At 49.1% G+C, this 25,383-nt stretch overlaps 1 protein-coding gene across 3 annotated transcripts; it reads right to left on the bottom strand.

Annotated features, from left to right (window-relative positions):
• Positions 1–21,970, bottom strand: ZFYVE27 (zinc finger FYVE-type containing 27). Of its 3 annotated transcripts, XM_015062973.3 has the most exons (13): positions 21,773–21,968; positions 20,315–20,512; positions 15,985–16,055; positions 14,202–14,388; positions 11,273–11,368; positions 10,555–10,667; positions 9,682–9,821; positions 9,026–9,097; positions 7,410–7,430; positions 7,101–7,245; positions 3,010–3,056; positions 2,621–2,702; positions 1–1,622 (listed from the first exon to the last, which is right to left on the bottom strand). In XM_015062973.3, the coding sequence occupies exons 2-13, from the start codon at positions 20,509–20,511 to the stop codon at positions 1,558–1,560; spliced, it is 1,236 nt and encodes a 411-aa protein (XP_014918459.1). In that variant the 5' UTR covers position 20,512; positions 21,773–21,968; the 3' UTR covers positions 1–1,557. The 3 variants fall into 3 exon arrangements, with proteins under 3 accessions (XP_014918459.1, XP_014918460.1, XP_053062781.1); XM_015062974.3 differs by lacking the exon at positions 7,410–7,430; XM_053206806.1 differs by lacking the exons at positions 1–1,622; positions 2,621–2,702; positions 3,010–3,056 and adding an exon at positions 3,063–3,204 and having other exon boundaries at positions 21,773–21,970.
• Between the last annotated feature and the right edge of the window lie 3,413 nt (positions 21,971–25,383).

Genomic DNA, 25,383 nt, shown 5'->3' with positions numbered 1-25,383 from the left:
TAAGAAGCTTGAGGCCTTTTTATTGACATTTCTCCATACACACAGAGATCCTTTCCGTTCCTCTCCAGTGTAAATGAGGCACAGGGTACTTCACTCTCATCTGTTAACAAAGGAGCCCGAGGAAGGGGGTATACCAAGGCCTCCCCACTTCCCCAGGGACTTGCACCTCCCTGGCCTGGAGCAGGCCCGACTGCCGGCCCTAGTTACACTGGTTGGCCTGGCGAGAAAGCTGGCCTCAGATGGCCTCTGTCTCCCCAGCCCGTCTCCTTGGATCTCTGCTCAGCCTCCCATGGGTCCTGGGTCCCCGGCAGCCCGTGGCTCCGGGGAAGCATCCTAGAACAGAAGCACCCCACTCTTCTTCATTCCATTCCTTGTGCCACCTGCTCCCAGGAACCATGCAATAAATAAATAAATACTTCAAAAAGGCAGGGCAGCTCCAAGGGAGGGAAAATGGTGCCTGAGCCTGCTCAAGGCTTAGGGAGAGACACTGACGGCCTAAAAGTCCAGAGTGAACATAAAACTGTTGTAGAGGATGGGGACCTCAAGTGGCCTTAACCCGTGAGGCTGTCCTGCTGGGGAACAGTGCCAGAGTCTAGGACCCAGCCCAGAGAGATCCTACACTTCCCAGGCCCCCAAGGGTCAAGGGCTTCAGGACCTCTGCTCTGCTTGCCTATCTCACACTCCATGGGACAAGGGGCCAGGGAGAGAAATGCAGCTCTGTGCCAGAGGAGGGATGCCCAAGGCTCCGAGCAAAAGAAACAAGAGTGATCTGAATGCCTGGCATCTACCCAATGGAGCTGTCACCAGGGTAATATGTGGCCTGAGATTCTGCTAGTGAAGGTTTCTGCAAGGTAAGGCTGAGGCCCTTTGAGCTGCTGGGGATCCCTATGTTTTTTCCCACTTAATACTAAACAACTCTGACAGGCCCTCCTAGACACATCCTCCTCTGGGAGAACATGGAAATTTCAACCCTGTTTCTAGAAGGACTTTCAGTCTGGTTAGCCCTGGCCATACCCTCTGGTGGAGAAACAAGGAGATGCTGATGCCTGAAGGAACGTTCGCAAAGCAGAGTGGGGTCACGGCACGTCCAGGCCCTTCTGCAGGCTCTCAGAGGCCAAGGGCTTGGACCAGCAACCAGCAGAGGAAGAATCTCTTTTCCCAGTCTCTGATCTCTGGTCTCCTAGAACTGTCAGGTGTGGAGAGATGCCCTGATGCTCAGAGACCCTAAGAGACCAGGCCTAGCTCACTCCTGCCCTCTAGTTTATATTCCCTGCCCAGCTCTGAGTCCACTGATCAGTCCAGAGCGGAGGAGGGCACACATGCCAGGCCCTCCAGGGGCTCCTCTTCCCTCTGGGTTTCGAGAACTGCCGCTTACTAGCCCTCCGCAGGAGTGGGGAACAGCTCCAGAATCCGGCTGGAGACAGCGAGGACAGGAAGGGGACGCCTACCTAGCGTTCAGGCCACATTTGCCCAGCACACACCACATGCGGCTAGGGAGGGTGAGGCCTGCTGCTGGCCCCAGGGACTGACGCCCACTTTGGACCCCAGCCCCTCTTCTCACTTGCTCAAGGTCTGGTTACACGAGGCACACACAAACACAGTCTCTCTCTGGGCTTCGGGGGCTGAAAAGGAGGAAGAACTTGGTGAGACACTTCCTCATGCCCCTTGGTTACGGCCCCAATACTACAACCACCTCCCCAACCCCCAGAGCCCCACAAGAGCTGCCCACCAGCCAGCCCACATCTTCACTAACCCAGCTCACTAGCCTGCCCTCAGACTTCTCTTTCCACGGGGACAGGGGACTGTAGGAGTGACCATACCAACAGCAGGCCTCTCCCAGGTGCTCTACATTAGAAATTATTTTGGCACCAACAAAACCCCATTGAAAATATTTTTTAAATACAACACCAAAAGTTCATTTTCCAAAATGTTTTAACAGTGGTTATCTCTAGGTAATAAAATTACAGGATTATTTTTTTCTTCCTTCTTCTTCTGTATCGTAATCTCCAAATCTTCTAGAATAACCATGTTACTTGCATGACCAGAAAGAAAACCAAAAAACCTCGATTTGTGATTATAACATATTTCAGGCAATATGAAAAGCATGCTCCCAATTTTTTTAGAAGATGCATATGCATTTATCCTACATGCACACTGGTGCTCTCCCTTTATCCGTATCTTTTGTTTACAATGAGTATGTACAGCTTCTATAGAAGGAAAAGAAATTATTTTTGTTGTTGTTGTTAAGTGTTACCAAGGTAATGAGAACAAGAATAAAATTTAGGACGGTGGCTTCCTCTGGGGAAGGCAGGATGGTACCAGGGAGGCTCGGCAGTGTTGCTAATGCTCTCTTTTTTCAACTTCAGTGAAGCAGCCACAGGTATTTAGATTACAGCTTATAATTCAGATATGTTAAAAGGTTCCTTTGCATGCATCAAATACTTCAGTGTTTTGTGTGTTAAAGAACGGAAAATGTTTCTACGGGCCAGACAGGATCCCGAGTTCCCCTGCCTTCTCACTGAGCCCCTACTCCCTTCCCACACTGCAGCACCCCTTGGAGGAAGCGGGAACCCACCAAGCCCTACCAACAGCCTGACCCCCGGCCACTTGCATCACTCACCTGTGGCCCCCATGGAGGATTTAGGCACCTTGAAGGAGCAGCACCGGGAGCAGAAGCTGTTTCCACAGTTACTGCAGCTTCGCTGCAGAGAAGAGCCAAGGTCAGTATCAGATGCGTCCCCCACACCCAGAGCCCACCTCCTTTCCACCAGGTGATCCCACCCAAGGAACCAGAGACTACTGTGGGACTAGGGAGGTGCCCAAGTGGGGCAGGACAAAGCAAACACAACATCCAACGGGAGGGCTGGTGAAGGCGTGGGCATGGGGGCAGGGAAGCCCTGCTCATTTGAGCAAACCTCGGACCCCAGGACCAATGTGGCCCAGCGACTCCCCACTACTCCCCTGCATCTCATCCCAAGCCCCTGAAAACACACCGTCAACGAGACTTACCCTCTTCTTCAGCACTGAGAAGGTGGCCGAGCAGCCCGTACAGTTCCCTGACAAACAGAGGTAGCAGCTCAGCCCTGACCCAACCCAGGCCTCAACTCTCACCTGCCCCTGGCTCTTCTAAACAGGCCCACTCAGGACACCAGCCCAGCCCAGACACCGTGCTAGGAGCGGTGCGCAAGGGAGCAAAGTCCAGATCTGCAGACAGAAGGGAGGACTCAAGCTGACAGTCCCTGGGAGTCCATGTCTCCAGACCATACACAGCTGCCGGTCCACAGGCCTTCCCAGGACTTAAAGTCTCCACCTGTAGGTCCAGCCAAAACCGAAGAACATCCAGCAGAATCTGCTCCCTGGAAATCACCCCAAGCCGGGGAGGACCTGACAACAGGCATCCTTCAGAGAAGGCAGCTCCAAAGAGCGCAAACCAAACCTGCCTGACACAACCCCTTCCCAAGTGTCTCCTTACAAATACTCCTTGCAAATACTCTGCCCACAGGTAAATTCAGAAACATCTCCTAAAACCCAACTCCTGCTTCCTGCCATCTAAAGATTCCAGGAGAGGACCTCAGAACCAGGCATCTTCCAAGAAGTCACGCAGGGCAGAGGCACAGACACTGTGAGAGGTGGGCAGGAGGGAGCACGACAGAGCTGCAAGACAGACCCACCTAAACCACCACACAGGATGACAATTTGCGACCATGACCACGGTGGCAGAGGAGCAACAGCAGCTTAGCAAACGCACAGGAGGAGGGGAGGGGGTGTAAGAAGAGATAAGAGACAGGGAGGAGGGAACCGAAAGTTTTTTCAGAGGCCGCTGCGCTCACCACCCACTCATGCTTCCAGGAAAGTTAAGGATGGAAAAGGTGGACCAAGGCAAAGGCAGTCTGCTGAAGAGGGGGCCTGCAAGTGAATGATGAGAACCAAAAGGGAGGCGACCTGAGGAGGAGGAAAAGCCACACTGGCTTCTCCAAGCTCCACAAACAAAAGCAAACCCTGAAGAGAACAAAGAAGATTCCAAGGGCTGCCCCCAGGATCACAGACTGTGGTTTGAGGCAGAAATCTCCATGCAGGCCCGGGGCACTGACCCAGGGGAGAAAGGCACGAGGGTGCTCCCGGAAGGGGCTACAGAGCCCAGCAGGAGGCTGAGTTGAGTCCTGGAAAAACTTGGAAGCAGATAATAAGGCTACTGGAGTAAGTGTCTACAACTCGGGGCCCAGAGGTCTCCTGTGATCTGGCCAGAGCAATTGGCAGCTTCAGGAAGCACTGCTGAGCCTCTCGAACCACCTGTATGACCAGGTACAGGAACCCAGGCCTCATCTTCATGCAAAGGCCCAAAGCTGTATTGACAGCTACCTGTGGTCCCTTCCTCTGTTCTGCCAGAACCCCGCGCAGCTCTTGCTAAAGGACACTCCCTGTGTTCAAGGAAAGGAGGGCCCAAGCTAGAGCAAGGAGAAACCTGAGGCCAAGGTGTATGAGGTGAATGCCACTGCTGCCAGTCGGCTCATGGCCCAGCAGAGGAAAGGACATGGCAAGGCATAGCAGGTGCCGCTGCCTTGATGCCAAACAAAGAATCGGGCCACGCTAAGACTTTGGCCCCCACACGAAGAATGTGGGCAAAGCAACCCATCCATGCTCCTCCTCGGCAAGGGGAGCAGGGGCATGGGCATGGGGCAGGGGACCGGAGCCACTCAAAGACTGACACCCACATCCACGTCCAGGATGGAGTGCCAAGGCCAAGCCACCCAAGGCTGCCATGTGGTCCCCCAAGTAGCCGTGCACAAGCCTGGGCCAAGGAGGGCTTAGGGTGCTGACACCGGCTCAGGACAGGTGTATGGAGGAAGCACCCGTTCTCTTCCAGCATCTACCAACTTTCCCTGCCCTCACTCTCAGCAAAGGGCCTGACTCAACATGTGATGATGCCATGGGAGCAGGCAGAGCAGGGAGGAGCCCAGGACTACATGGGCCCTGCAACGGTAATGGTCACAGAGCCTCTGGGACAGACAGGGGCCACAGAGAAGCTCCTGAGCAGCCTGTCCTCATTTTTCCCAGGCACCCCCATCATCCACTGGCATCTGGAACGGAGTGGCCCTGAAAGTGGCTCACCCCATGCTGGCCTGCAGGAGCCAGACCCAGAAGCGGAGCTGCTACAGCTGACCTCATGGCAAAGACCCTGAGAGCATCTCAAGGAAGGGACAGAGAGCAGTTTCGAAAAATGTAAAATTAAGAGGGGAAAAAGAAGCATTTTCTGCCCTTGCCATCTTCATGTGAACCTAAAAGGCCTTCACCCATCCCAGCAGGGATTATCTGAACTGAAAATCAAATACTGAAATGGGACAGACGTAAAACGAGAGGACTTCGGACACTACGGCAAAAGGAGGAAGATGAGCTAGAAAAACAAGAACACAGGGGCGCCTGGGTGGCTCAGTCGGTTAAGCATCCGACTTCGGCTCAGGTCATGATCTCACAGTTTGTGGGTTCAAGCCCCGCATCGGGCTCTGTGCTGACAGCTCAGAGCCTGGAGCCGGTTTCAGATTCTGTGTCTCCCTCTCTCTCTGCCCCTCCCCGACTTGCGCTGTGTCTCCCTCTGTCTCAAAAATAAACAAACATTAAGAAAAAAAATTTTTTTAAAAAAGAAAGAAAAACAAGAACACAGGAGCCAGAGCAGATGGCTTGGATTTGAGTCACAGCTCGACCATTTACTGGCTGAGAACATGGGCCGAATCACTCTTCTCACCCAAGGTTACTCACCTGCAAATGAGAACACCTAAGGCCCTTTACTTAAAATTCAGATACAAATGAATCACATGCTACAGCTAGAGTACTAATTCTTCTGTAACGTCACTTGGGACTTCTGGGACCCAGGCTGCTTCTAAGCCCTAAGAACTGCCTGTCCCTATCACATCTCCCATCGGAACTAAATGAGACCATGTACATGCAAGTGCGCTGAACACAGAGCTCCAGAGAAGCTGGTGATCATCATGAATAAAATGGAACTTGAAATGACTGAGGGACACTCACACAGCTGAAAGACACAGCATGTGGAGGACCTCTAATCCTGAAAAACAACTGCGCTGGGTGCTACAAGGGCAGGAAGGGAGGTCCCCGGATGCTCTGGGTCAAATTCCTCAAAACAAATCCCAGGGGCTTCTCCCAGGGTGCAGGCCGTAGAACTCACTCCCACCAGAACACACAGTATAGCCACCCCACCCTCTTCCCTGTCAGCTGACACTAGGTACAAGTAAGGCTCTTCCTCAATCATAGCACCCAAGTCACCCGCGCTCTTCAGCCAGAACTCTATGTGGCTCATTAATCGCTGTTCTGGCCTGAGTCAGGTTTCCCACAGAGCTAACAGTCAAGTCCACCCTTCTCCAAAGCTGCCATCCTTGACCCACACCCACCTCCCAGTAAAGTAAGCACTTGGCTGAGGAGAAGGGACCTCAAGGTTCTATCACAGGCAGAGGAAGATACAAAAGTATCTTTGCTTCAACTTGTTTCAACTTGGATAGGAAAGATCCAGACAAGCTCCTCGGCACCTGCAGAATGGACCAAGCCCTCTCATACTAACAGCACCCCTTATTAAGCATTTACCATGACCCAGCCAGCATTGTGCTAACACTTAACAAGCATCATCTCATTAGAGACCTAGAAGAGTCCTGTGAGCTAAGAACTATTCTTACTGCCCTTTTACAGAAGGGGAAACCAAGGCACGGAGAGATTAAGTAATTTGCTCAAAGACACCCAGCAGAGCTGGAATTTATACCAGGCAATCAGACTCCACATTCTATTCTCAATCATTAGGCTCCACTGCCTTCTGAGGCTCTGTCTCAGGGTTACATCTCTACAGTCCTGGAGCGGCATTTCTCAAACTGAGTGCCTCAACTTCCCACAAGCTAATACTCAGTAAGGACAGAGGGACACGAAGGAACCTACACTTGCTCCCTTGGCAGTCCTACTGTGTGTCTGCTACCTTCCCAGGGGCCTGGGGACATAGCTTCACTCCTTGCTCTGGTCACAAACCAGAACCCACAATTCCAAGACTCTGGCCCTGTGGCCACGGTGCCCACGGTGCCCCCGTCCCTCAGCCCCGGCCATACCAAAGTTGTTGGTAGGGTAGCGTTTGCGGAGCCGCTCCGTGAGCCGGGACACCTTGCTGCGCAGCACCTCGTTCTTGCTCAGGAACCCGTTGTCCTGCAGAACCAGCTCATCTTCTGCTGGGCACGGGGCACCCTCGTCATCCTCCTGCGGGAACAGCTCCTTCCAGTCCTGCCCACCTCGCGGCGGGGCTCCGGGACCCACGTGCAGAGGCACCCAGCACAGCAGACCCCAGCAGGCATGGTGATGGCTGGCTCAGTCGCCCTCCCCCCTGCCCAGCCCCTGCCCAGCTCACCGAGGCTCCTACTTACCAGCACCACCAAGTGGGTCTCCTGCCTCCCGAGGTGCAGGGGAGAAGGAGAGAAAAGAGAGAGATAGCAAGAAGAAGGAAGCTGCTGGGAGGGGGCCCCCAGGCAAAAGGAAACACAGAAGTGCCACTCTTGAGTTCTGTCTGAGCACGTCCCAAAGGGTGACCCATTCACAGGGGCCCCCAGAGAAGGATCCCAGGACTGGGAGCAGCAGTATACTACTGTTTTTCAAATTGGGTGAAATTAAGTGGATTGTTATTTTAACAGAGCAAAAATTTATAATGTATTTTCAGAAAACTTGCTTCATTTAAGCTTTACATATTTTACAGACATAAGTGTGAATTAGACTAAGATATAAAATGTGTTCACTACTGTGGGTTATGAACAAAAACACTTGAAAGTCCTGGCTGTATATATCCTCCACCACCACCACCACCAGCCCCACCAAGATGCACAGTCTGCAATCACATATTAACGTCTTGGAGAAATCTTTCAGTAGCTGAAAATTTAACTGCCTACGTGGATGGGACTAAAACGAGAGAGGTGAGCTAGGGCAAATCACAGGCCCAGGGGCAACTCACAAAACCCCATTTCTTATACCTCAATTTCCCACTTACAAAGGAACATAGAAATGACTTTCTGCTATACAGAAATACAATAGCACAGCTGTGACAATAAACAGTAACCACCATAAGGACTCAGTGACTGGGGACAAGGGGAGTGGGGGCAGTGATGGGGACTAGGTGATTTTTCTAAAGGGGACAGTCACTCCTCAGCTACACTGACCACTGAAGACTCAGGGCTACCAGAGCTTCTGATTTTTCAGAAGACACTGAAAATCCAGACTTTTCATTAAGATCTCCTCCCCATTTGTAAATTTTTTAAGTCTTGCATGCCAAATAAAACACTTCTGTGAACTACCAGTTTGAACCACTGTCTTAAAATGAGGAAGACTCGGGGTGCCTGGGTGGCTCAGTCGGTTTGGTGTCCAGCTTTGGCTCAGGTCATGATCTCACGGTTCATGGGTTCAAGCCCCACATCAGGCCTGACAGCTTGGAACCTGGAGCCTGCTTCGGATTCTGTGTCTCCCTCTTTCTCTGCCCCTTGCCTGCTCACACTCTGTCTCTGTCTCTCTCAAAAATAAAACATTTAAAAAAATTAAAATCAGGAAGACTCTTTGACCTATTACTTGACCTGCAACCACTTTCTCCAGCTTCCCCTTCCTGCCTCCAAGAGATATCTTTCTAATCTCATTCTGCATAAGGGCAGTCAGAGGCCCAGGGCAATGCCCTCCCTCGAATCTGCCTTCCCCACATCAAAGGCACCAAGCCCAGAGTCCCCAGTCTAGGTGGGAAGTGACCCCCCCCCCCCCCCCACCAACTGCAGAGTGTTTCCCAGAGGCTTCCCTGCCCTGGGCACCCTGAGAGATGTAGGTCAGCTACAGTATGAGTGGAAGTTCACAGGTACCCTTTCGTGCAGTGAGTTCTAGCTCAGAACCAGTTCTGGCTGCTGATCTGGATAGAAGAGAACTGAAAAAACCTACATTTGGGACACAAAAAGCCAGCTGGCTCCCGGACCATCTGCCTGGTGGGTAGGGGACGTAGGGAAGGACCACCCACCTCAATCGCATCTTTAAACTCCTCATCAGGCTCAGCCTCCTCGGCCTCCTCCACACTTCCGGGCGTGAGGTCCTGGGAAAAGAGAGGATTACAGAAGGGGAGGGACGCGGCCCTGCCCACTTAGGCAGAGGCCACCAGCAGCAGAGCCAGCACCCAGGTTCCCCAGAACATCTGTCCCTGCCCAGAAGAGGTGGCACACCTGCAAGAAAGAAGTCATGAGAAGGAGAGCACCCTCTGACCTCCAAGGACAGGGGGATGGGCCCAACACCACAGGTGGCCCTACGGTGGCTGCAGAGCACAGTGACCGACAGCATGGGTTCTAGAACCACAGGGCCTGGTCTGAGTCCTGGCCGCACCATGTGCAGGCAACTACTCTGTGCCCCGGCCACCTCCTCTGCAGAAAAGGATCCTCTCATTCTCAGAGACAACCTACACCTCCAAGGGTTGACACCTACAGCAGGGTAAGCAGTCAACAAAGCGCCCAATTGCTACTACGGTTACTATTATTATTATTAAACACTTCAGAGGAAATGAGGCCGGGGAAGCAGCGGGAACCAGAACAAGGCCAGGAGCTGTGCAGTATAAATAAGCTGGGAATGGGAAGGCCCCACAACCTGCCCACAGCAGGCTCTGCCCTGACAGTGGGGGGCGCTCACCTCCGTGGGTGTGGGTGCAGGCGTGCAGTCCGGCAGGGCGCACTTTCCCCCAGCATCTGGCAGCGGGAGGCTCTCAAAGACACCGTCTTCCTGCTTGGGGTTCATCCGCCGCTGCAGACATGCCCTGTACTCAGATACCACTACTCAGGGCAATAACCGGGGGGAGGCAGAAACAGGATGGAATGAGCAGTTACCTGGGGGACCCCCTTCTGCAGGTGGCTGGCCTGTTCCACCAGCGGCCCACTCTCCACAGCAAGAAAGTCCCCTTCCTAACTCTGAACAAGTCACCCAACCTAAGCTTCGTAAACGAAACAGAGATACTACCACCCACCCCATGCGATTGCAATACAGAGATTAAATGTACTAAGTGCTTGACGAATTACAGCTTCTGTAATTAATTACTCAACCACAGGGAGGAGGAAAAATACAGCAATCACCAAACATATGCATAGGCCCAGACTTCTGTGACTGAGGGCCTCTCCAGACTGCCTGACTGCTTTAGAAGCAAGACAGCCGACAAGAACTCTGGGACCACAGAGTACTGGCAGCATCTCAGGAGGCGGATGGCAGCACTGGGAAAACATCCCTCCCTCACCTCCTAGAAGCCACCACATCATGTAAACAGGGATTCACCTGCTTTGGGAAGGGAGAGGGACCCTACAGCAGCAGCTTTGCCTGTTTCCCTGTATCCCACCTGACATCTGAGAGATGCACATCCCGGGGACCCTCTGAGAAACTACCCTGGCGTGGTGCTGCCCCCTTGTGGATGGCACAGCAAACAGACGATTAGCTGTAGAGACTTGGTAAACGGGGGAAGCCTAACCTAGCCCTCAGAGCCTGGGCCCCAACTCTGTCAAGCTGTCCAGGGCTTACCTCGGAAGAACTCCACATTCCCCAGAAAGAGCGTGCTGTTTAAAAGGGCAAGGACCCAGCACAGGGGCAGCAGGTACAGCATGCAAACTGTGCCCAGAAGAGCCCCATAGAACCTGCATGGACAGAGAGGAACCACAGGGTCAGAAATTCTTAAGATCAGAAGGAAACCAATTTGGAGCACACCCACATGGCAATAGGCACGCTTAATAATAAACCAATGAGGGGCGCCTGGGTGGGTCAGTCGGTTAAGTGTCCGACTTCAGCTCAGGTCATGATCTCGCGATCTCGCAGTCCGTGAGTTCAAGCCCCGCGTCAGGCTCTGGGCTGATGGCTCAGAGCCTGGAGCCTGCTTCCGATTCTGTGTCTCCCTCTCTCTCTGCTCCTCCCCCGTTCATGCTCTGTCTCTCTCTCTGTCTCAGAAATAAATAAACGTTAAAAAAAAAAAATTAAAAAAAAAATAGTAATAATAATAAACCAACGAGATCTGCTCATCAAACAAGTGGGTGAGAGATTACATGGAGGGACATGTTTCTACTACTATGATTATTTGTACCACCCCCGAAAGTGTCTAAACAAAAGCAGTACATTCCAGCTCACAGGTTTATGTGCAGGTTTACACACAAGAGTCTCAGAGGCTCTCTGCCCCTGAGCTAGGCGAGCAGGGACTCCAGCGGCAAATCCCAGCAGAACAGCAGTGGGGGGAACGAGGGCCACTCACTGCGAGGACGCGGCAGGGTTCTCCCAGTGCAGCACGCGGTAGGCAGCTTCGCAGGTACGGCACAGGCGGCTCAGGAAGGCCTCCAGCTGGATCAGGCTGCGGGCACACAGGGCTTCTGTGAGCCGCGCGCCCCGGGGCCAGCTGGAGCTCAGGGCCACAGAGCCCAGGATTTCACAGAGACGGCTAGCTAGGCACAGCTGGTCTCTTCAAACCCACGAGAGGGGCCAGAGAGCTCAGGAGAAACTGCATACATTTCAGATGCCTTTTCAGGACCCCTCCTGAGGTGTGAACAGGACACAGGTTCCTGCCTGGGTCTCTTCCAGGCTGTTGATGTTGGGCTACTTGACGTTCCCAGGCTGAAGTTTCCTCATTCATAAAATGAGGAGCAGGGTACCCACCTCCCAACACACTGCAGCTACGGGATAAATGGCAGGATGGATATCAGTGTGTCTCCACCTGGGCTGTGAGGCAGACTCACTTGGGAGGGTGTTTTTAATGGCTGCATCCCCAGAAGCAATGAACGCACGCTGCACCCAGATCTTGGTTTCTGAAGGGCTCTGGGGAGAAATGGCTGATTCTAGAGTGGGGGCAGCACAAGCGTGAGATAAATCTGAACATCACATGTACTCAAAAATAATGGGGACATATTGAAAGGACACAAGAGCCATTTCAAAAGAGCTCCTACTGCCAAACCTAGGACAGTCTGAGATCAAAATAATGACAGTAATGGATTATAACCCATTAAATAAAACTAAGAATCTTGAGTTCGTATTGGTAAAAGGAAGAGCTCTTTCTTACAGCGGAATACCAGCTAACAATGACAATTAGAAAATCACCTTTGTAACTATCACAGTAATAAACTGATCAAGGCAAGACCCAGCAATGGCTGCCGTCTGGTAGAGAAACCTTAACCAACTGATCAAAGTTAGTATCTCCCATAACAAGACAGACTGACATCACGTACCTCCTGACAGGATACACTGACAACAACACACACACTTTTTGTGGCATTCCCGCCGAAAATGTATAACCTTAATCTAATTACAAAGAAACAAACAAACCCCAATTAAGGGATATTCTACAAAATAATAATCTTGTTTTTACTTAAAAAAGTCAAGGTGTGGGGTGCCTGGGTGGCTCAGTCGGTTGAGCATCCAACTTCATTCAGCTCAGGTCATGATCTCACCGTTCGTGGGTTCGGGCTCTGTGCTGACAGCTCAGAGCCTGGAGCCTGCTTCCGATTCTGTGTCTCCCTCTCTCTCTGCTCCTCTCCCACTCACACTCTGTCTCTCTCTCTCGAAAACAAACAAACATAAAAAAAATATACCAGGGTGCCTGGGTGGCTCAGTCAGTTAAGCATCTGACTTCAGCTCAGGTCATGATCTCACGGTTCATGGGTTCAAGCCCCGCATCAGCCTCCGTGCTGACAGCTCGGAGCCTGGAGCCTGCTTCGGATTCTGTGTCTCCCTCCGTCTTTGCCCCTCCCTCACTTGAGCTCTATCTCTCAAAAAGGAATAAATGTCAAAAAAAGTTTTCTTTTCATTTAAAAATGTCACGGTCATAGGGCACCTGGGTGGCTCAACCAGCTAAGCGTCTGACTCTTGATTTCAGCTCAGGTCATGATCTCACAGTTTGTGAGTACGAGCCCTGCATTGGGGCTCTGCACTCAATGTGGAGCCTGCTTGGGATTCTCTCTCTCCTGCTCTCTCTCTCTCTCTCAAAAATAAACAAACTTAAAAATTAAAAAAAAAAAAAGTCAAGGTCATGAGAAACAAAGACTAAGGAACTACTCCAGGATACAGGAGACTAAGAAGACATAAAAACTAAATGTAATGTATGACTCAGGACTGGATCCTGGATCAGGGTAAATTCATATAAAAGACCTTATTAGCACAACTGGTAAAATCTGATTATGAACTGTGTATTAGATAATTGCACTAATGCTGTTAGCCACGTAAAATTTCCTAATTTTGATTATAGGATTATGGATATCTAAGAGAATGTCTTTGCTCTTAGGAAAGAAGCATTTGGGGTAAACAGGCATGATGTTTGCAACTTACTTTCAAATGGTTCAGGAAGAAAAAAAATAATGTGCAAGGATACAGCAACAGATGAAGCCAATGTCACAAACTGTTAATAATTGTTTTATCTGGGTAAAGGGCATAGGGGAGTTCTTTGTATTATTCTTGCAACTCCCATTTAAGTTTAAAGTCATTTCAAAATAAAAAGGTTTTTTGTTGTGTTTTTTTGTTTTTTTTTTTTTAAAAAACACAGATACCCAGACCCACTCCAGATAACTGACTCAGGCCAGGCCCAGGCTCCGTCTGTTTGTACTTCTTGTCTGCAGCTTTGCAGATGCTATAGTTACTGTTATTCACCAGTCGTAAGGTGCTTCTTCAGAAGTACCAGCTCTATCACATTTAGGAAGCCTCTCAACAGCACAGTGATGGTGACTGGTATTTACTGAACACTTCCTGGGTACCAGACACTCATTTACTCTCCACACCCACCTATGAGGTAAGTCTATTACTATCCCATTTAACGGATGAAGAACCCGAGGCACAGGGAGGCTGGGCAGCTTGCCCGAAGTCACACAGCAAGTAAAGGGAAGAGCTGGCATTTGAACCCTGGCTCCTGTGCGCACATGCTTAGTCAAGACCCTAAATTGGGTCTCTGGTGGAAAGAACACAAACTGTTGTGAAATCAGCTAAATCTGGATTCTCGTCCCACCATGGTCCCCTTTTAGCTGTGTGCGCCTCTTTCCTCAACCATAAATGGAAGATAATAATAGCAGCTACCTCCCAGAACTGGTGGAAAGACGAAAGGAAATAACATCTGTGGTTTGCCTAACACAATGCCCGGCACAGAGCAAGTACTCAGTGCGGCGGTCGTGACTGCCTCCCACCTCCCCGGCCCCTTTCATACTCACAAGCTCTTCACCTCAGCCACAGCCTCGGGGCGAGACAGGCGAACTCTCTGCAGGTCCTCCTGCCTCACGCTGTGATACTTCCTCCGCATCAACTCAGACTCAGGCAGCCGTGCCCGGCAGACCTCCTGAAGGTAGCCCAGGAGGGCGGGCACTGAAATCATCAGGGCACCCACCGAGTACCACGCACCTATGGGATTGACGATACTGCAGGTGAACGGGTAGCGAGGACCGGCAGCCTCTGCCCACCAGATGCCCACGTGTTAGCTCCCTCACCTCCTCCAGGGCTCCATCCAGAAGGCCTTCCCTGATCACCTCGCATGACACAGTATCTGGCCTGCTCCATCTCCAGCCCTTTAACTCAGCTTTAGTCTTCCTCGTAGAATTCCTATTGCCCTCCAATAGGATTCCTATAGCCACACAACTGACGATATGTATAGTTGTCTCCTTCACAATATAGGCTCTTGAGGGCTGGGACTTCATTTGCTTGGTCACTATAGCCCCAGACCCATTTTTTTTTTTTTAATATTAAAAAACTCATGCTAGCACACAGTAGGTGGCTCGTGCCTGGAGTCTGGCCGCTGGAGCACCCCTTGACTGACGTGCTGACCTCTGGGCCACTGGGACAGATTAGAAGTCTTTCTTTTGGCTTTTGGAATACCACAGACCAGACCACTGTGGACTAAGAAAAGGGAATGCAGAGAGAAAATCCAAAGAAGAAACTTGGTCCATGCAGTACGGTACCCCCAAAGCAAGCTAACAGAGCACTGAGCACAGAGTAAATGCTTGTTAAGTATCTGTCATATGATTTACTTTGGAAATATGTTAAGAAAAATCTTAACAGCCTGAGAAGGATATCTGAGTTTAGAACAGGCAAAGAGTCCTACTAAGAAACAAAAAACGAGGTCTTCTGTGAACTGGGTTTATTTTCAACCCATCAAATCCATATCTCCATAGGAAACAAAGGAGAAACTTGAGAAATGCAAGTTCGAAAGAAGAGTGAAAATGTGAATAAAGGTCCCAGCTCCTCAGAACATTCTGTCCCAGGCCCTTCACACATTCACCCTAGGGATTCAGCTTTTTCTGCAGCCATCTGCCAGTTCCAAACAGGAAAACGGCTGGGTCCTGGTATATCTCGTCACAAAAGGTCCCCAGGAGACATCACTACCCAAGACCCCTAGAGCCACCCACCTGTCCACCCGTCTCCCTCAAAGGCTCCACACCACAGACCCCTCATTGCTGGTGACTTCCCAGCAGCCCCCCTCCAGGCTCATTTGCTGAGCCAGAGAAAATCCAGAGATATGGCAAAAATCTCTACAAAAATCTATTCACCTTCCTGGTACGCTGACCCCATGTCATGCCCCAATGACCCCAGAATCAGCTTGAAAGTCAAAATGGAAAAAGGTCAATCCGCCAGCATTCAGTCAAGAAGGAAACAAAAATAATAATAATAGCCATCATACATCGGCTGCTTACTCTGTGTCAGACACTGTGCTAAACGTTATACATAGACTGTCTCACTCCGCACAACCACCCTCGGAGGAAAGCACCCTCCTGTTAGAGATGAGGAAAATTAGGCCTTAACAAACAGATTCAAGAACTTGCCCAAAGTCTTCCAAACCACCCAGCCAGGATTCTAGCCCAGAGTGTCTCTCCAGAGCCAGTTTTCTGACATCAAGCAGACATGAAACAAAGCCACCTCCAGGGCAAGACAGGCAGCCACTTCTTGAAATTCTTTCCCACATTCATTCACAAAAACCCCCTGGCCCCTGGAAGCAATTCTTACCTTCATTCAAAGTGAGGAACAAGATGTTGAGGCCCAGGCAGGTCAGCAAGGAACACAAAGGTGTCTGCCACCTACAACACAAGAAAGGCCTGGTCACCAAAGACGGCCACTCCTCCAGTGGGAAGGGGAGATGGCTACCACGGGTGGGTCATCAAAACCAGGAGCAAGAGGAGGGGGCCTGGAGCTCACAGTGTCAAGGAGAAATGAAAAGTGGGTCCCTCATGTGGACAGGCGCCTGGGGAGGAGTTAAGGTCACACATTAGGCCCTGCGATGAGAAAAGGTATCCTGTCAGAACTAGAATACCTATGGAACTTTCTCCCAGAAGAAGAATTTATAAAATATCCATTGAGAAACCCAGTTAATACTGTTTAACCTGTGTTTTATAAGGTTCTGGTCCCTTTAAGAGGTGACAATGACAAACTTTCTTCTTTGAAATTTTCCCTTAGAAAAATACATGAACCATATATTCACTGTGCAAAATTCATCCAATACAGAAATCAAGAGGACAAAACATGAAGGATTTCTGTGACCCCAGTTGTGACTTTCTTATTTCTCAGATTTTGTGAATTTATTTTAACATATGTTAATTCAAAAGGAGAAAAAATAGGGGTGTGCCTGGGTGGCTCAGTTAGTTAAGGGTCCAACTCTTGACTTCGACCCAAGTCATGATCTCACGGCCGTGAGACGGAGCGCTGGGTCAGACTCCACACAGGACACTGAGACTGCTTAAGATTCTCTCTCTCCCTGTGCCTCTCTCTGGCTTGCACGAGAGTGCGTGCTTGCCCTCTCTCAAAAAATAAAAATAAGTCAGGGCGCCCGGGTGGCTCAGTCAGTGAAGTGTCTGACTCTCGGTTTCAGCTCAGATCATGATCTCATTGTCATGAGCTCCCTGCTGGGCATGGCACCTACTTAAGATTCCCTCTCCCCCTCTGCGCCTCCCCGACTTGAGTGAGATCGCATGCTCTCCCTCTCTCGAGACATAAAAATAAAAAATAAATAAATAAGGAGAAAGAATGATGTTTCGTTTTAATCTATCAAAACCGAACTTGAAACCAGCACACAGCATCCTTTCAGCAGCCACGCCCTAAGTGAACCGGCAGCGCTGGGGGCCCACGCAGGCCCAGCCCACCACCACCACCAAAGAGCAGTGCACAAGCCCCCAAAGAGGAAAGAAAGAAGACCAGAAGCTCGAGCTGACAAAGACCAGCAAAGGCTGCTGGCTCCGCCCCTCATAAAGGACATTTAACAGGGAAAAAGGAGCAGAGATGTGGCAGTGAAGCCCGACACCCATATTCGAAAGAGCCAGTATAGCATTTCTAAGGTCAGCCATCAGAGGAAGAGTCAAAGAAAAATAAACAGGTAAGTTGCTGGTAAGCAACATATTCAGAACTCCAATGTATTTTCTTTCGCTGTGATTGAGGTATTTCAGTTGCTAAATGAGATTCATTAACTTATGTGCTGTTTTTACTTTGAGTAAGGGAATAAAATGACCTTTCTCGACCTTTCTCTAAAAATTCAGCATACTCCCTCTATACATCCTAATTAGGCCTCAGAACCATCCAGCGGCAGGTACCAGCGTAAAAGCAAATTAAAAATCAGGTCTAAGGCTGATCTCATTTCAGAAATAAAAACATCATACAGTCACTAAAGTCACTTTCATTGTAAAGCCTCTCCCATTCTGTCTCATATCTTCACTGACACTTCGGTCATGGAGACCCACCCATTAGAGTAGCTGATCCCAGAAGAGGAGTCTTTTAAAAATCTAACGCAGCTCTAGGCTTCAGACGTAACAGACAAAGCTCAAGATTAGGTCCCTCTTGAAAGTCAAATCCTCTTTACTAAGAAAAGAACAATCAAAAGCACAAATTAATCTGACAGCCATTTTCACAGACCAGTGCTCTATCTTCCCCTGGCACAGAAGACAAGCTCCTGGGGGCTTTTTAGACCAAATGCTGCTCCCCCCCCCCCCCCGATCCAGCTTTAATCAATCCCATCACATCCTCAGATTTCTAATTTCATAAAATGGAAAAACCCTAACACGAGTTCCAAGAAGCACTAAGAGACCAGTGGTAGAAAAGGAGGACAGGATATAGTTACTTTTGCACTTTGCCACAGAAGGGTAAAACACATACACATACACACACATGCTTGCATGTGTGCACAGAAAACACCAGGGCCCACCCCCTGCCCTAAGGAAGACTAAAATTCATTTCAGCTGGACAATCGTGGTGGGATTATAAAACAAGCCCCTAGTCCATTCTCCCCTCTCTCTCGTGACAAGAGTACAGTGATCTAATAGAGAACATTCCTCTGGAACACAAACTAGCTCATCTCTAGGGTTAATGCCATAAATTAAGGGGGTTCTGGGGTGAACAAGAAAAATTTAGGGGGCCTTGTTCAAAGAGTTAAAAACAAACCTTGCAGGGTGCCTGGGTGGCACAGTCAGTTAACTATCTGACATTTGGTTCTGGCACAGGTCATGACTGCAGGGTTGTGAGAGCGAGCCCCACATCAGACTCTGTGCTGAGCGTGGAGCCTGCTTGGGATTCTCTCTCTCTCCCTCTCTCTCTCTCTCTCTCTGTCTCTCTCTCCCTCTGCCCCCTCCCCCAACAAATATGTTCTCTCGCTCTCTCTCTAAAATTAAAAAACAAACCTCCCCCACTACTTCCAGATTGAGGTAAGAATGAATACTCAATGGCACTCTTAGAGATTAACCCAACTGCACTAACCCTGCCTCCTACCTGTCTCTCTCAGGCATCTTAGAGGGTTAGAGATCTGTATGAGAATCTGATGAAAATTAGAAGCTTCTTCCTTAGAAATACACATGTGTGCACAAAGATATATATATGGTTTCAAGAGATTCAGTGACCCCATAAAGTCCCACTCAGGCCCCAGGTTATGAACATCTGCTGTGTAGGACAACCAGATTTTATGTGGCTCCCAATATTAGCAATACATAACCTTTGGGGTTTCACTTGAATCTGATCCAGCCTATAAATCTAACTTCCAATTTGCACCATGAGGAAGCAACCAGAAAAATCTAAGTAGGAAATTCTCCAGGACAGTCAGCTCAGTCTCCAGCAAGTCAGTATCATGAAAAAGAAACCATTTTAGATTGAAAGAGACTTAAGGGACACAATAACCACATAGAATGCACAGTCCTGGATTGGAATCTGATTTGGCCAAAACATGACATTCCTGCAACAACTGAGGAAATCTGAACGTGAACTGAATATAAAATGATATCAGGGAATTATTGTTAACTTTGTTAGGTGTGGTGTTGCTTTTTCTTATTAAAAAAAAAAATGTCCGAAGGCACCTGGGTGGCTCAGTGGGTTGAGCATCCAACTTCGGCTCAGGTCATGATCTCACAGTTCATGAGTTCGAGCCCCACATTGGGCTCTATGCTGACAGCTCAGAGCCTGGAGCGTGCTTCAGATTCTGTGTCTCCCTCTCTCTGCCTCTTTCCAGTTCACACTCTCTCTCTCTCAAAAATACATAAACGTTAAAAAAGATTTTTTTTTAATGTCCAGGGGGCACCGGGGTGGCTCAGTCAGATGAGCATCTGACATCAGCTCAGGACATGATCTTGCGGTTTGTGGGCTGGAGCCCCCATGTCAGGCTCACTGCGGTAAGCACCGCTGATCCTCTGTCTCCCTCCCCCTGGGCCCCTCCCTCGCTTGCACTCTCGCTCTGAAAAATAAATAAAACATTTTTTTTAAATGTCCTTATTACTTAGAAATAAACTGACATATTTATGAAGTGAAATAGTACATATCTGTAATTAAAATTCTTTAAGATAAGAAAGTGAGTTGAAAAGGGAAAAAATAAAATTATTGAGAATGAAAATCAAAGCAAAATAAGAACAAAAAATTTTGAGATCCATAATCCCAAAAGATTATTGAAAAAAAAGGTTAGTGAAAACGGTACCTGCTAATTCATAGGTATTTACATTTAACTTCTGTTCAAAATTATATTCTAATTCTAATATTAATTATGCTGATACTGAGAAAGGAAAAAAAAAAAAAAAAAAACCCCGCTTTAAAGATTTAGAAGGCCCGATGTTCAAGGCTAGTTAGCAGTCCTGAGGTATGATCTTACTGAACCACAAAGAAACTCTGATGAAAGGCCATATGGTTTCCAGGGCCTGCCTCTCCAGGGGTGGGCCTGGAATAAGCCCGGGGAACCAATGGACCTCCCAGAACTGCTCTTCACTAGGGCAGAAAGGACAGCCCGGCCACTGCCTAAATGGCTAGCACAACTATGGAGCAGGAAAGCAGAAGGCCCAGATGGTCAGAGCAATCAGAGCAATTCTACAAAGTCTATTACCTGAGCAAGTATCGGACACCGTCACCTGCATCCTTTAGGGGTTCCAGGTAGATCTCCAGCCTCTTGTAGGACAGAACCAAGTTGAAAAGATCAAACGCCGGGGACTTGGTAGGGGCAGGTGGAGACTCCAGGGGAGCCTCAGGCATCACGCTGGGGCTTACCTCTGGCCCACTCCCCTCACGCTCTGATGTCTGCATCCTGTAACCATAATAATTCCTGACATTTGCATTGCATTTCCAATCCCAACACACTATCTCATGTGGTGCATGAGGTTTATTACAGAATAAACCTGTAAAGTAGCAAGGGTTACAGATGGAATACCCGTTTCACAGAGAGGAAACACCATTCAGCAGGGTGAACCGAATTACCCAGATATAAAACCCGGCTCATCTGACTCTCCATCTAATGTCTTTTCCCCACAGATCCATCAAGAGTATAAACCATAAAGACCAAGAACACATGGTTGCTGGGAAGAGGCAGTCTGTTGTCTAAAAAGAAATGATGACCTGGAATATTTTTCACCCACTCTTTACCTGGTTAATTCCTACTCATACTTCAGGTATTGGCTGAAACATTGCAACACCGTCAGTCTGGAATGGGCGCCCATCCCCAATGATCCTAAAGGATCATGAACTTGCCCTAACAGTATTTATCACACCAAAGTAAAACTCCCTGCTTTCTTGCCGGTCTACACTTCTTAACTTTAGTAGGAGTTCCACCAAGTCAAAAACTATGTCTTCCATTTACCACTATTTCTGCACATAGTGGACGGTTAATTTATGATCAGTGAATTAGTGAATGAACTGAATGAGTGAATGAACTGCCCATCCTCCAGGACTCCAGTGCTTTCTCTGCCCTGTCACATCTTCTAACCCTTTCTTCTCCCTTCTGTTCCCAACCACTTCCTGTACCATTCCTGCCCATTACCCTCCCTTTTCCCTTGAACCCGGAGAGGCAGTCACCTCCTTCCATAAGGCCCCGTTCCCATCTCCCCTCTCCGATGGGGAGAACCGCAGGAACCCTCACCCTCTTTCCTAATTTCAAAGTCCTACCCCAAATGCTAAGCAGAAAACAAGTGATCAAAACCTCGGAGCACAGCAACATAAGCCAGTCCCACGCAGGGGACTGCAACCTGAAGGGGGTGGGGATGTGACAAAGAGGACACTGGGAGCCCGAGATGTCCGCGGAAGGAGATCGGATAAAAGGACCCGGGGTGGGCGCGGTAAGAGCCAGTGTGGGCGCGGTAAGAGCCCGTGTGGGCGGGGAGCCGGTCAGCGCAGGCAGAGGCCTGGACTACCACCACCGCAGCCCAGGGAATCTGATGGGGCCTTTCGGCCCAGACCAGGGAAGGCCACGCCCAAAGCCGCTGGGCCGCAGGTGACGGCCCCTGCGGCGTCCAGGAGCCCAACTCCGTGCCCTGGGCAGAGACAAGGGGATGGGGAGGGGGTGGCACCTCACCTGCCCGGTCGCTGGGTTGGTAGAGGAGGGGCGGGGACGGCCAGGGAGCACTGGAAGGGCCACTGGGCCCAGGAGCGTTTCCTCAGGCCCGCCCCACCCCGACGACAAGCCTCTTCCAAGGGCCTCAGAAGTCGCAAATCGGAGAGCCTCCTCCGCCTACCCCGCCGCCGCCGCTTCCGGGACGCGAATTGCTCAGCGGCGGCGTGCCCGTGACGTCATCGCGTCCGCCCCGCCTCCGGCCCCCGCTGCTGCGTTTAGCTCCGCCCACTCTAGCACAAGTGAGCGCCCACCTCAGCCCTGTGCCTGCGCGTCTTTCCTCCCTCAGCCTCGCCCACGCTCACTGGGTCCCTGAGTGATCAGGATTCGCAAAATACCGCAGATCGGTGGGAGCACGTGCTTCAGGGTCACGCATCTCGCCACTCTGGTACAAATCGAACCGATCCGTATAAGCAGGAGTCAAATGTCTGTACCCCTTCCTTGATTGCCCCAACTGGAAACTATCACTTTCCCTTCCAAACAGCTAGAATGTGAACAGATTCGAAATCACCGCCCGGACCAAGCTATATTCAGAAATCCTCTCCCTTATCAGAGGAGGCTTTGTGTCTAGGTCAGGCTTGTCGGCTGCACTCTGCCTCTGCTCCTTTAGGGTGAGTCCAGGGGAAGTGAAGAAAGATTTTTTTTTTTCTTTAATATCTTAACTACCTGAAATTTCACCATCAGTAATTTACTCCGAAGGTAAATTTTAGTGTCTTTGCAGCTCCTCCTTGAGTGGGCCTGGATCACTGGTCTCACACTGGCTGTGGCTAGTAGTATAATTGGTTCTCTCTTCTGGCAGCTCTGCAATTGAGAGTTATTATTTAAGAACTAGGCATTATTCCGGGGGAACACTGGAGGATACAAGAAGGCTCTGAAGGCCAGAAAGGGACAACAGTCATGGCCAATATCGATGAACAAAGACTTCCCTTGGTAATTAGAGACTGGTCAGCTGGATTCTGCTTTTGGGAATCTACCTCTGAATTTAGTATAATGAAGTTCTCCCAGTTCCTTGTTTCCCTTCTCCAACATTCTGAGTCTTCATTCTTTGCTCCAAATCCTAGTGCCACTGATAAGTGAAAGAGACTGAAGGAGAACAAACTAGTAAAAGAAGATAAGTAATAACTTGACATTTTCCAGATGTTAGTCTTTGCATCTCTAAGCGACAGTGTGTATGACCCACATGATTGACTCATAAACCTCACTGTGGCCCTTGGAGAAATACTGGTGGGAAATGCTGGGTAGAACAAGCTGGAAAATAGGAGTGGGGAGAGAAGAGAATGTCTAAGCAGCTTACCTCCACCAGATGGCTCCCTCACCCACTCTTACATAAACCTTGGGGTTTCAGAGCTGCCTTTGAATTTGGGAGTTTGTGTCTGTGGCCTTTCCTGCCACCATTTCCACCGCACGCCAGATTTTGTCATGCTTTGAGCGTTACTCGTTATTTCATTCTGTGTAACAAATTATTTCAAAACTTACTGGTTTAAAACAATAATAAATATATATTTTCTCACACTGGTGTTTGGCTTTTGGGTGATTTTGGTCAGGAAATGGAGAGTGGCTTCGTGGGCGGTTTTGGCTCCAGCTTTCGTGAGACTGCAGTCAGATGTTGGACAGGGCTGCTATCATCTGAAGGCTTGATGAGGCTGGGGGACTGGCTTCCACAGTGGCTTCCTTGCACTGCTGACAAGTTGATGCTGGCATTCTTATGCTGATAGGCTGGGAAGAGGTTTCAGTTCCCCACGGCTTGGCACTCTCCAGAAGGCCTCTTGAGCATGGTGGCTGACTTCCTCCAGAGCAAGAGATCCAAGAGGGAGCCACAAGATCTATGATATATCCTCAGAAGGACACACGGTCATTTTCACAACATCCTACTGGTTTTTACAGGTCAGAACTATTCAATGTCCCAATGTATAATGGGAGGCTTATACAAGAGCATGACTGCCAGGAGGTAGTCATTGGGGCCATCCTGGAGGCCATATTGGAGGCTAGCTGCTGCTATGTGCTGCTCTGTGGGCTTAGAATATCCTTCTTCCTCCACCTGACCTCCTCCTGCAGACTTTTGAACATCCAGCTTGAATGTCAAGTCCTTTGTGAAGCCTTCCCCAAATAATTTCTCATTTCCTCCTCTGTGTTTACACAGAACTCTGATCCATCCCCTATTAAGCACCTATCACTTTGCATTTCAACCTGTGTCTATAATCTGCCCCCCGCCCCCCGCTTTGCTCGGGAGAGCAGAGAAACTGAAACTTAAAATCCTGGCAGCCCCAGTTTCTGCCAAGTATAGAGCTTTGGCACAGTAAGTATTCAATGTATGCTTATTTTTAAATAAATGAATAAAACACAGAAAATAACAAGTGTTAGTGAGGATGTGGAGAAACTGGACTCTTTGTGCACCATTGTTGGGAATGTAAATAGTGCAGCCTCTATGGGAAACGACATGTCATATCCTCAAAAAATTAAATGATCCAGCAATGCCACTTCTGAGTATATACCCAGGAGAACTGAAAGTAGGATCTCGAAGAGATATTTATGCGCCCATGTTTATAGCAGCGTTATTCACAATAACCAGGAATGTAGAAGTAACCCAAGTGTCCATTAATGAATGCACAGATAAAATATGCAGGGATAAACAAATATATATAATATATATATATATATATTATATATATACACACAATAAACGATTATTCAGCCTTGAAAAAGTAGGACGATTCTGACACATGCTACAACATGAATGAACCTTGAGGACATGAATGCTAAGTGAAATAAGCCAGCCACAAAACAACAAGTTTGTACAATTCCACTTATACAAGGTCCCTAAAGTAGTCAAATTCATAGACACAGAGAGTAGAGTACAAATGCCAGGGGCTGGAGGGAGGGGAGAGTGGGGTGTTATTGTTTAATGGAAATCGATTGTCAATTTTGCAAGATGAGAAGCGTTTGGAGATGGCTGCACAAACGATGTGAACATACTTTAATACTGCTGAACTGAACACTTAAAATATGGTTAAGATGGTACATTTTATATGTATCTGGCCACAATTAAAATTCCTTAATATTTATTTATTTATTTATTTTGAGAGAGACAGTGTGCAAACAGGGTAGGGACAGAGAGAAGGAGATAGAGAATCCCAGGCAGGGCCCACACGCTCAGCCTGACATGAGGCTTAATCCCACGCCCGGTGAGATCATGACCTGAGCCAAAATCAAAAGTCGGACACTTAACGGACTGAGCCAGCCAGGCCCCCACAATTAAAAATCTTTAAATGAAAGATTGATGTGTAAACAAAGTGGAATATATCCATTCAATGAAATATTAAATCAGCTGCAAAAAGAAATGAAGTATTCGTACGAGCTACAACAAGGATGAACTTTGAAAACGGTATGCTGCATGAAAGAAACTGACACAAAGGCCACGTGTTGTATGAATCTATTTACATGAAATGTTCACAACAGACAAACCTATGGAGACAGAAAGTATATTAGCAGTTGCCAGTCACTGGGGGCGAGAGGGAGGGGCAGGAACTGGGAGTGACTTCTAACAGTTACAGGGTTTCTTCTTGGAATGATGGAAA

Source organism: Acinonyx jubatus, chromosome D2 (genome assembly GCF_027475565.1).
Source record: "Acinonyx jubatus isolate Ajub_Pintada_27869175 chromosome D2, VMU_Ajub_asm_v1.0, whole genome shotgun sequence".
NCBI lineage: Eukaryota > Metazoa > Chordata > Mammalia > Carnivora > Felidae > Acinonyx > Acinonyx jubatus.
This window is presented reverse-complemented; position numbering and strand designations above follow the sequence as displayed.